The following is an 11,759-nucleotide window of genomic DNA, read 5'->3' as shown; positions in this document are numbered from 1 at the left end:
TCGATGTGGCTCAGTTCTGTTTCAATGCCCAAAAGTGCTCCACAACCAACAAGAGTCCTTTTGAGCTTGTTACAGGCCAGCAGCCACTGTTACCTCACACAGTGGATGAGCCGTACAGAGGAAAGAGTCCCAGGGCGTACGTCTTTACCAAAGAATGGAAACGAAATGCTGAGATTGCCCGAGCCTACCTCGAGAAAGCTACTAAGCGGATGAAGAAGTGGGCAGATCAGGGGAGAAGACCCCAGCACTTCAACGTAGGTGACTTGGTGCTTGTTAAGCTCAATCCTGAACAAGTCAGGTCACTACGAGGACAAGATAGGAGACTACTTCGCAAATATGAAGGACCAGTCCCCATCTTGGCCAAAGTCGGGAAGGTCTCCTACAAAATCAACCCTCCGACTTGGATGAAAGTGCATCCTGTGTTTCACGTCAGCTGCCTCAAGCCGTACAACGCCGACACTGACGATCTAAGCAGAAATCAGTCAGCCAGAGCAGAAATCAGTACAGGGCAACCTGACCGACGTGAAGTTGAAGAAATCCTTGCAGACAGAGAGTTCAAATCCTCAAGGAAGAAGCGGCAGGAATTCTTAGTAAAGTGGAAAGGCCTTGGTGACGAAGAAATTAGCTGGGTTTCGGCGGAAGACATGCAACCGTTCGTAGATGAAGTTGAAGTGTACCTAGCGTCAAAGTCTACGGGGACGTCGACCGCATAAGTGGGGGAGAATGTCACGAGCTAAGCTTGTTCAGGGCATTATGCTTGCCTGTGACCGCTTATCTCGTGTGTTTGGGATGGGTTTCCATCATGTAAATACTAGTGTAGGGTTATTTTCCAGTATTTACTTCATTGTAAGCCAAATAAGGCAGTATGACTCCTCGGTCACATTGATGTTTCCTAGTGCCAGAGTGAGAATGGCCCAGAAAGCTCTTTAGGGGAGGGTGAGTGTTCATCAATCATTGTAAAACTCACTAGCAATTGTCAACGTGCTTAGCCTACTTGCCTCCCTCACTAAGTACAACATGTCAACGGAGGATTTGTTAATGAATTACGTTTGCTTCAATATTTACTGCTTGGTTGCCACGGCTTTCATGAATTGATTATAATTTCCGCTGCTATCTGATTGAATGTTAATGAAAGTGTCCCGTGGACGAATGTTGGTAAACAAAAGGCTGGCTAGTTAAGCAAGAGTGCTTTAGCTAGCGCCGCACGGCCCTTCACAACGGTGTGAAAAAGGCGGACCGTGACATTATGCTACGCTATCCAATGTCACTATTTAAATTCATGTTATACAACATTTGTTACTGGTTGGCTGAAAATCAAATTGGCTTAATTGGACTTAGAAATCTTTCAAAGTTGATGACCAGGTTAATGCCATTGGAAGATATAAATGGATGTGGGAATTGTTGATGATGTAGTTCATATTGGCAAGTGAATTCAGATATCCATGTTTGACATCATGTAAAATTTTCAAATTGAATTAGTGGAGGGTCTACAAAAGATGGGAAATGGGTAAGACACTTGAATTATAAGATGACTATTTGTCTCTGTAAAGGTATGCAAGTAGAACAAATTGGTTTCAATAATCAAATTGCTACAAGAAAGCAAATAGGACCATTGATCGAACTGTTATAAGTCTTAGGTTCTATTGCAGCGATGAATGGAGATCACAAGATATTATTGGAATCTCTATATTTATTGTCGTATATAGATTTTTTTGCTTTGTTTTCATCAGTAACTTGTGACATAAATTTCTTGCATATTTTCATATCTTTTCCAGTAAGAGCAAATATAAAAGTTTATTGAATAATTATGAATATTTTGGATTGATAAAATTATAATAAACATAATTTTTTTTTTCACTTCATAATTTTGAGTTAGAATTTCTTGCTGAATATGATTTTTAGTTGTCATTACAATACAATGTTCTTAACTATAATTATAATTTTTTAGTGAGTTCTGGACTACAATATTTATGGATATTTATGGTTCTCTTGTAATTATTGATATGTTTGCAAATGTTTTACCATCATGATTTTAGTATTGGCTGCATACAATTTTTTTTTTTTTTATATTTGCAAAGTGATAAATGATGTAAGAAAAGCCAATATTATGAAGAACCGAATATATTTATTTATTTTTTATTTTGCTTTTGTTTTGTATCGGAACATATATTTAGATTCTATTTGAATACAATATTTCAAAATTCTAAAATTTTAAAATATTGGATAATGATGATAGTTCTCTTGAATTTCAATGTAATTCCAAATAGAACTTATATTACAGTTCATACTTTAAAACAAATAATAACTCATTTACTTTCACACATGCGACGCATGTGCACCAACTAGTTTAAGAAAGAAATTTTCTAGGAAAATAAATGACAATACAAAACTTTATGTTATTTTATTAAACATGAAATACAATAGGATTAAACATTTTTATTGTAAAAATAATATTCTTTGTTTACTTTTTATGTTATAAATTAATAAAAATGATGAAAATATTTTCTCATGTAACTTATAAAAATCCTTATATTATGGCTCTTTTGTTTTTTAAGAATCGACATTTTGGTGAGGCTATAGATACTTTTGAGCTCACAAGAGGAATATGGTAGAGGGTCCTTTATCTTATACATTTGAATAAGTTTCAATACAATTTTATATTACATCTTATCCAAATCCAATATTACTCTAAATCCAATATCCTTCCAAACATAAGGTAAGAGTTTGCTTTCCATTTGTATTACTAATTAAGTTGTTTTTTAAACTTTTCTCAGGCATTGAGCCTCCATTTGACCCCTACAAGCCCCCCATCCCAAAAAAATTGACCTTCTGCAAATTCATCTTAACTCTTAATTATCAGTCAGTTGCATGAAACAATCAGTTTTATTTTGTTAAAACTTGATATACATTGTTGGCTTACAACCTAATAGGTTAAGCTTTTAGGTAAAGTGTTACTCCAACATTGTATCAAAGCTAGTTACCAGGAGGTCATGGATTCTAATCTTATTATTCACGTTTACTATGATATTTTAAAAAAAATTTATTCTATTACCTACCATGGGTGTTTTTTATCGTGTATTTATCTCTTCACGTGTTATCAGGCTACACGCGCGAGAGAGTGTTAAAGCTTGATATATATTGTTGGCTCACAAACTAATAGCTTAAGCTTTTAGATAAAGTGGTAATTTAACATGTTTCATTTGGAATAATTAGAGTTCTTAATGAAGTTTATTCTAAAAGACACTTCTCCATCATATTTACCACCAAATTACTCTCTGAATTCTCATTCAGTATATCATATGATCTGTCTCCCATTGGCTTCTTGCCAATATAATACCATTAAAGCCCATTACTTGTTCTGATATATTTCTGCATTATAGCCGGTGTGGCTGCCAGCTACTCCCCCTCCAGGAATGAGGAAATGAACCACCAAATGGGATTTGTGAAAGTCAAATCACATAAACATATAGAGGTGTGATCACTCTTTTTGACTCCTAAATTGTAAATACAATTAGCATGTTACTAACAGCTACAAAAAGTACACCAATACAGAGTAAAATGGACACAAGACATGGGCACCTTGACATCCTTTCCAAGTGAAAAACAAGCGCAGAAGCTTGCTAATGTGCCATCTTCTACGTACATAGTACATGGAGTTGAGAACAAAATCAGCTCTCTTTCCATTCACTTTTGGCCTGCGTAATGATCATTATACGTGTAAAAGCTGGGAACATAGGTTTCAGCAGCATCAGAATTTCAGTAGTCATGTACCCAACCAGCTTCTGTCTGTTTCCCTCATCAGATGATCGGCTCCATTCCTCTTTTGCACCTTATCAAGTTCATTCTTGAAATAGGCAGTACAACCCTCTATAATGATGCATTATGGAAGCAAAGCCAGCCCATTTTAAATTCAAGCATGGTCCAAGGAGAACTTCTTTTGATGCTTCATCATTTTGTGAACATGTGTATGTCTTGCCAAGGCGACAAGGCCAAAACTGTTTTGTCCCATTAGTATAATGATGATGATGATGAGGGCATTGAACTCTGCTATGCTGGTTTGTATTTTTGTATTGAAGGTGAAGACATTGGTCACAAAATATGTTATGAAGTTACTTCCAATGACTTGTACAACTCAATGTAGTAATCTTGCCAACATGTGCATCTCTTGCCAAGCCAAGGTGATAAGAGCAAAACTGTTTTGTCCCGTTAGTATAATGACAATGACGATGATGATATGGACGAAAAAGCAGATTTAACTCCGCTCTGCTGGTTTACATTTTTGTATTGATTGTAGAAGACGTGATTTATTCATTAAACTCTGTACACAAAAGATGTCATGAAGTTACTTTGAATGATTTGTATCATTCAATAAAGTGAGGAAGGAGAAGGTTATGAATAAGCGGTAAATGTTACCGGGAGCTCTTTGAAGCTCTTAAATATGCAACCTTGCTTTGTTTCTTCCCAAGATCTCCATCGCATAGAGAAGTAGTCATTTTAGTGGAACAAACACAAGAAGCTAGCTGTTGAGAAGGCAGAAGAACAAACAAACTGTAAGAAAGGCTCTTCTTTCACTGCTAAGCATTTCTCAAATACATGCTATAACTTGCACAACTAGTTACCAAGCACACATGATGAGAATGTATTATGTCTTAATTTAATTTGTTAATAAAATTGAATAATTAATTCTTTAATATAAGTAGTTATAGATTCCTATAACTTAGTTATTTTTCTATATTTAATGCATCTTGATGCTTACACATCGAAGTTGTATAAAAGGGAAAAAAAAAAAAAAATAGAAGACATTGTAGCTTGCAAAACAGACTTAAGTCCATCTCGTCCAGAAGCAGAGCAGAATACAAACAGCACACTTGAGCTTGACTGAGCAAGGGAAATGCGCATTTAATAGAGAAGAAAAATATAAGGGAAATGCGTTTCCTCCTTATTTTTCTTTTTTTTTTTCTTTTTCCATGTAAAATTCTTGATCCAAATGGACCCTTAGTTTTCCCTACTTTCCCCACCAACCAAAGAGATAAAACTAAACAGATCTACTGTACCAATCATACTTGGTAAATTCAATTTAACTGATCAAAGAAAAAATTTACTCAAGTAAATGTATGGACATTTTCAAATACAGTTTCAACTAAAACATACTGAAATTACCGTTGAATGGCCTGCATCCAAGGCAGGAGGGTGGGCATCATCAAGGAAATTGTGTTTTCCCACTCTTTTTCTCTCTTGCTCTTGGATAAATGGGTGATGCAATAGCTGTGCGGCTGTGGGACGAGCAGATGGATCCCTCTGCAGGCATAATTTCACAAAACTTTTTCCATTGTCTGAGAGGTGATTGGGGATTTCAGGGAAATCATGGCTGTTTGCAATCTTAAATATTGCCGCTACCTGTTGATGCCAACATAATGACGCAAGTCCAACTTAAGAAACTTGCCTGCTGATAACAAAATGTAGAAATTCAATATGTATCGTACCCCCTCATACTGACTCCATGGCGGTTTTGATGTTGCCATCTCAATAACTGTGCACCCTAGACTCCATATATCCACAGCGAGACTGCATCCACTTGTATTTGATATAACCTGGATCATTACACGGATGAGATGAACAAACATCATTGAACTATAAACTGGAACTAAAGACAATTGTATGGATGGGAAAAGATAGAGATGGATACCTCTGGTGCCATCCAATAAGGGCTTCCTCTAAAAGAAAGCATTGAAGCACATGAACTCATCTGGATTGAGAGAGAAAACCAAAGCAACAATATAAAAAAATGAACCTGAACATCTGAGATTGGGGTCCTAGAGGAAAATGTTAAAAGAAGCTGCCTCCCCATAACCAGAGAGGGAGAGAAAGGGAGAGAACCCTTCTTCGTGACAGATTCATGTGTGTTTTGTATGTCAGTTGATCAAAGCCATCAATATTGGTTCAACAAGCTGACAGAAATTGTTTATGTTGGTGCATCGCATGTCAATGGAAGTATGTGTTCTCCTAATTTTTGTTGGATAAATGAATGCTTGGCATAAAAAATCTCAAATCAACAGCAAAGATGGTACTCAATTCTTCTAATGATTTATAAGAATGGAGGTCTATACAATGGACAAGAAACTTACATGTTTGGCCAAACCAAAATCAACCAGCTTAATTTCGCCATTAGGATCTACTAGTATGTTTGCCCCTTTGATATCTCTGCAATGAGAAACACATCATTTGCAATGTCTTTGAAGTAGCAGCTAGAGGAAGATGTGGTTCTCCATTCTAGCAAAAAAATACCTGTGCACTGTATTCCTTCCATGTAAGTAGGCTATCCCAGAAAGAATTTGCCTGGTATAACTTTGGATAACAGGCTCCTTGAAGGGGCCATATTCCCTGAGCAATTTGAGGATTGAGCCTCCCGAAACATACTCCAAGAACACTGAGAGGTTGTCTCTTCCCTGCAACGGTTACTTTCGAAATCATTCCAAGTGAAATATTGGTAATCACATTCCATCTTATGCCCCTTTCCTAGAAGTTCGGTTGAAAATTTACTTATGGCAGTAGCAGTTACACAAAATACTTTCCACAGTATGAAGGAATATGCCTCAGCATACCCACTTTTGAAAATTTGAACTTTTGACTCATCAGACTTGAGATTAATTTTCATAGAAAATTGATGGAAAAAAAGGTACCTTAGAATATGGGATTCTGCCAAGATATATGTTTTGTCAACTTCAACTTCTAAAAATTTTTTTTGCATCAAATTGATTCCTACTAAGAGATACTTGAGCTGCTAATCTGAGACAAAAGATAGTATTGTTGATCATATTATGATTTGTTGTGTACTTTTTGTAGCTTTATATTTGGATAGGCCAGTTTTCCATTGTCTTACTTATTTAACAGTAGAAGGAAATGCGATGCAAATTTTAAAATAATCAAGTTAGCTCTTACCAATTCACTTCCATAATATTGAACAATGTTTGGATGCGAGAGCTGACTAAGCAATGCAATCTCCTGTTAACAAGATAAGCATAGGATACTATGACTTGATAATGCCAGATATTCAGTACTATAGACACCAAATATCAGAAGCAGCTTCATAAAGAAAAAATAGAAGCAACTAAACATAAAAGGATAGTGAGCAAATTGCTTTGGGTGACGCATAAATATGAGAGGAAAACCTGGTTCAGTTGCTTGAGACATTCTCTAGAAGTGTGATCATCAGATATGACCCGGACTTCCTTTATTGCACACATTTGTCCATTTTCACTGTTTAAATCAATACAAATGGAACATTAAAAATACAATGAGTTGTAACCCATCTTTTTTACCTTCTGTAATCGATCTTTCAAGCTAACAATAAAAATAATTCAAAAAACAGAGAAATTTAAACATGAAAATTTCTGCTACCTATTGAATCCACTATAAACGTGCCCAAAAGTTCCTCTTCCCAAAAGTCTTCCTTTCTTCCATTTTGACTCAAGACACTGCGAAGGAATAGTAGGAGAACCTGGTGGGAGGGGCAGGGGATGACACGGGCTCCCATTTATGCACTTTCCTGATGAGGAGTCCAAACTCTTGCCCTGCAACAGCGGATACTGTGCTAAGGTGAAATTAATGGAAGCCCTCGATCCTGGACATAAAGTAAGCCAGAAGCTCAATTTGGTATCTTCATGTGTCCTGCCATTGCCATCAAATATTTGTGTTAGAATTAGTCAATTGCAGCGAGCTGGGTTCAATCATCCAGACCTAACTAATAATTTTGGGTTTCCTTGAAAAAAATCTCAATAACTAATTTAATATATCATAAAATATCTGCAGATTCAAACAGGAAATGAAAACTCAAGAAGTGCTGTCAGTTATTCACTTCAATGAATAAATGTCATGGAGTGTGGACCAAAAACAAGTGGTTCCTGATCGTGGCTTTGAATTTTTGAATTCGAAGCATTTTTTTTTTTCAAATCCAGATTTAAGTCCATTTAGTATGAACGGCCAAATTTTCAACTACATTTTGGCAAATAGTCTAGTCATTCTTGAAATTCATTTGTATGGTCTGACTCTGACTTATTCAAATTCTACAAGAGAACTCTTATTTCAAACAGTTCCTTAAAAAATAAATATTCCAAAAACAAAGGCCTGAAATTTTAAGGGTGGAAAAAAGGAAAAAACCGATATTTGGTAAACAAGAGCGGCAAGAGCCTGAATTTTTCACAATGCAGTTGCATTTGATTCAATTTTGCTCCCTTAACCATATGTCGATTGTCCAACCATATGCCAAGCTAAAAAACCAAGCTCCTAATTTTCTCAAATTAAGGCGTAAATACAGATCAGTAGGGGGAAAAAAGCAGCATCCATGATGACTGAGTATTAAATAATAAAGAACACAAGCAAGCAAAGGAATGTGATAGAAAAGACTATAAATAATTTATGATAAAAGATAAATCAAGATTTAAGCTACAGAGCTCTACAACTAGTAATTGAGGAACAATTCACATCCCGCTATAATACAAAGCAGAAAACCCAAACAGCTCAAAACCCAACAAATTTCAGGAAAAATAAAAACCATCAACTCTCAATTCAAATATGAAAAATTGAGAGATAAAAAAGAGGGACGTCAATTGACTACTTTGATTAGCTTAAAAGTACCTCTATAGCTCTTCTAAGCAAGAAAAACACTTTCAAGATGACAAACAACAAGCAGCTGTAACTTAGTTCTTGGCGCCAAATAGTTCAAGTAGCCAATTAGGTGCATTTTTTTTTTTCACTTAAATTGCAAGCTCTTATGCTTTCTCGGCTTCTAGACAGGCGTCAGGGATATAACCAAAATCATTTTCACACTCGCAAACCCATAGTCCACAGAATGCAAAGGGAAAAATAAAAATGCACATTAAAGCAATGGTTTTTATTCAAGATTTTACGAACCTTAAGTAATTGAACTCCCCGCGGACATCATCATTTGAAGTAGAAAATGAAGGAGAAGAAGATGACGACGACGACCCAGATGAGCTAGAATTTGAACAGGACACCAATTCGGAGCAAGACCCAGCAACCCTCGGTTGGAAAGAACCAGCGGGCACAGGCAGAGGATAATGTCTCTTCTCCTCAATTACCCCTTTCCCCACATTTGACGGTGAACTCGTGAATCCCAAAAGGTCGGACGACCCATCAAAAGATTTAGCGGGAAAAACATGAGAATCGTGATGACTGGTTCCTGGGGAATCGCGTGCGAGGGGGACGGCATCGTCGAAGCTCGCAGGCTTCTCCAGTTTCTTCTCTTTCTTGTCGTCGCCATTGCTGCTTCTGGGCGGTGAAGCTCTGCTTGTGAAGTGGCGCTCATTGGACACCAGAGCCGCATTGCGAGTGTGTTCGTCCCACCAAGAAGGCATTTTCCAACAAAGAAGTGGCAAGAGACGAACCATAGGTTGGGGCTTTACCTTTTTCCTTTTGCTTTTTCTTTTGCATATATGTGTCTATATATATATATATATATATATGTGTGTGTGTGTGTGTGTGTGTGTTATACATGCATGCAAGAAAGGTTTTCCCACTCTAGCATTTCTCTTTCACCAAAAAAAAAGAGAGGGTAAACTCCCTTTTCCTAGGCTTATGAATTTCTAGTTCTATGTACTTTTAAAATTCTTTTGTTGAAGAACTAAATACAAATTAAAATAGAAAAAAGGTACGGAGAAATTTCAATCGTAAGTTTATGGTAATTAGAAAGTTTGAGTGGAGGATGAACGTTTATAAAAATGGTTGGACTCAAAAATATTTTAGTGCTTTTGTAAGAATTCTCTTAGTGTGAACAAATGGTATTAGAATAAATGGTTCGCAATTTTGGGCAAATGGCAAACATTGAGGGGTCGAGTGTGTGGCTGAGGCTAATAATTAAAGATCATTGAGGTATGGTAAATGGATCTGAATAAGGTTAAGAGGTGTAGAAAGTAGGATTGAAATGAATTCACACGAAATTCGATACAAAACACGTAAAATGTAAGGGTAGGGTCTACTTGAACAACTGTTGAAGAATTAAACTTATACTCATAGGGGGCTAGTTCAAATTGGATTGAGCATTTCTCTCTCTCTCTCTCTCTCTCCAATCATACTAGGTCACCAAAGTGTGTAGTGTTGTAACCCTAGTTGCATGGGAATGATTCCTTCAAATGTTTTTTCTACCTTTCAAGCTCCCTTGGATCCCTATTTCGTTTTTGCTCTTCTATCTTCACTGGACGTTTGAAAAAAAATTATCTTATTTTTTATATATATCAACTCAAAATAATTATCACATATAGTTAGTCCAACCTAATTCAATTCAATTTATTCTAATCATATACATAAATTTTAGTCGTCAAAATAAAAAGGATTAATTTATTAAGATAATAGATCCATTCATTTTACCTAATATTCCGCTTAGCATCTAAGTTTTATTTTCCCTCAAAATTCATTAATTTTTTTTAAAAAAAGAAAGAAAATTGAGTTTACCAATCAGGCAGCGACCAAGAAGAAACAAGAATTAAATTGATTGCCGCGTGTCATGTGTGATGAGATAAAAATTATATAATAATTATAAAAAAAAAAAGGGCCATGTATCATGTGCATGGAATGCATGCTGGAAAGGGATCCATGTTCATAGCTCGTAACTATTCATTTACTTCTACACCAGTTAAATGGATATTGACCAATCGAAAAAAAAAAGACGCAAAGGATATAGTCAAATGAGACTGACAGACAGATGGACACAGCAAGAGAATGAAGGAGGGATCCATGCACGATTTGTTTATTTGATTCTGATTTCTTGGGGCAAACGCTAGGGTCACATTTCTTCTCAACCCTGCCCATGTGGGACAGCAAGTCCATGGAGGAGAAGAGGGTGTGAACAACGACTGCTACTCCCTACACGCATCTTTCAGTTTCTAGGTCAAATGGTATGTGAGATTATTTCTAATTTTGAATGTTTAACACATTTAATGGCTTGATTAGACTATGCCAAAAACATCTTAATTAATTATATCAGTAGCGAGAAAAATCATAAATGAAACCATCATCCCTGTTCGGGCTCTCTTTGTTTATTTGGGTATGCAATTTTAGGTATATATTTGAACTCTTAATCTCTAAATTAATAAAAGATAACTCAACGAAAAGAATGTTTTTAAGTGAAGTATTTTAGGGTTTAATGGGTTATTTGGAGTATTCGGAACATAAGAAGTGTTGAATAAGAATTATTTTGAGAAATGAGTTGTTTAACCTGGGAAAAGTGTGATTTTTAGGTTTTTGAGTTGCGAACGATGTGTAGCGTAGGATTTAGGGTGTTAGAGTATCTTTCAGTAAGCTAATCAGGTAAAATGAATAAATTATAACAGTTATTTTAAGAATTATTAGTTGAAGTAATACGTAAAAATGTGAGAATGATATTTTACCTAGAATTATTATGATATGAATATTAGATAAAATTGTGTGGGATATGATTTGTTCTAGAAATATGTTTGAAATTGGGTGTGTGTTTTGCACTAAAAATGATAAGCCTATGATATATACTTATTAAAAGGCTTTATGCAAAAATGAGGATAATGGAAACAGTTATGTTTTATATACTGAACTGAGATAATTTGAGATTGGAAACGTGAAAAATGTTGATAAGTGAAATACGGAACTGTTTTATTGAGAAATGTTGAAATACATGAAATGTGATATATACCATTATGAGATGAGATATGAATACTGAAAATGTGAATATTGGAATGTGAATGTTGAAATGTAAATACTGGAATGTGAAT

General features: G+C 35.7%; 1 protein-coding gene across 1 annotated transcript; it reads right to left on the bottom strand.

Annotated features, from left to right (window-relative positions):
• Positions 1 to 3,439: 3,439 nt before the first annotated feature.
• On the bottom strand, positions 3,440 to 9,428 carry LOC131161911 (mitogen-activated protein kinase kinase kinase 3-like). Its single transcript, XM_058117932.1, has 11 exons — positions 8,911 to 9,428; positions 7,399 to 7,668; positions 7,170 to 7,257; positions 6,940 to 7,002; positions 6,286 to 6,446; positions 6,126 to 6,201; positions 5,687 to 5,746; positions 5,484 to 5,591; positions 5,161 to 5,397; positions 4,414 to 4,520; positions 3,440 to 4,318 (listed from the first exon to the last, which is right to left on the bottom strand). The coding sequence occupies exons 1-11, from the start codon at positions 9,405 to 9,407 to the stop codon at positions 4,312 to 4,314; spliced, it is 1,674 nt and encodes a 557-aa protein (XP_057973915.1). The 5' UTR covers positions 9,408 to 9,428; the 3' UTR covers positions 3,440 to 4,311.
• Positions 9,429 to 11,759: the final 2,331 nt, after the last annotated feature.

Source organism: Malania oleifera, chromosome 8 (genome assembly GCF_029873635.1).
Source record: "Malania oleifera isolate guangnan ecotype guangnan chromosome 8, ASM2987363v1, whole genome shotgun sequence".
In the NCBI taxonomy this organism is placed as follows: domain Eukaryota; kingdom Viridiplantae; phylum Streptophyta; class Magnoliopsida; order Santalales; family Ximeniaceae; genus Malania; species Malania oleifera.
The sequence above is the reverse complement of the archived record's forward strand: the minus strand, read 5'-3'. Positions and strand labels throughout refer to the sequence as shown.

Excerpts from the sequence above, each read along its gene's own strand:
- LOC131161911 (XM_058117932.1), bottom strand. The coding sequence starts at position 9,407 with ATGGTTCGTCTCTTGCCACTTCTTTGTTGGAAAATGCCTTCTTGGTGG. Across the intron at positions 7,258-7,398 it reads GTTTATAGTGGATTCAATAG|TGAAAATGGACAAATGTGTG; the intron begins GTAGCAGAAATT and ends TGATTTAAACAG. Across the intron at positions 5,747-6,125 it reads ATTTTGGTTTGGCCAAACAT|ATGAGTTCATGTGCTTCAAT; the intron begins GTAAGTTTCTTG and ends CTCTCAATCCAG.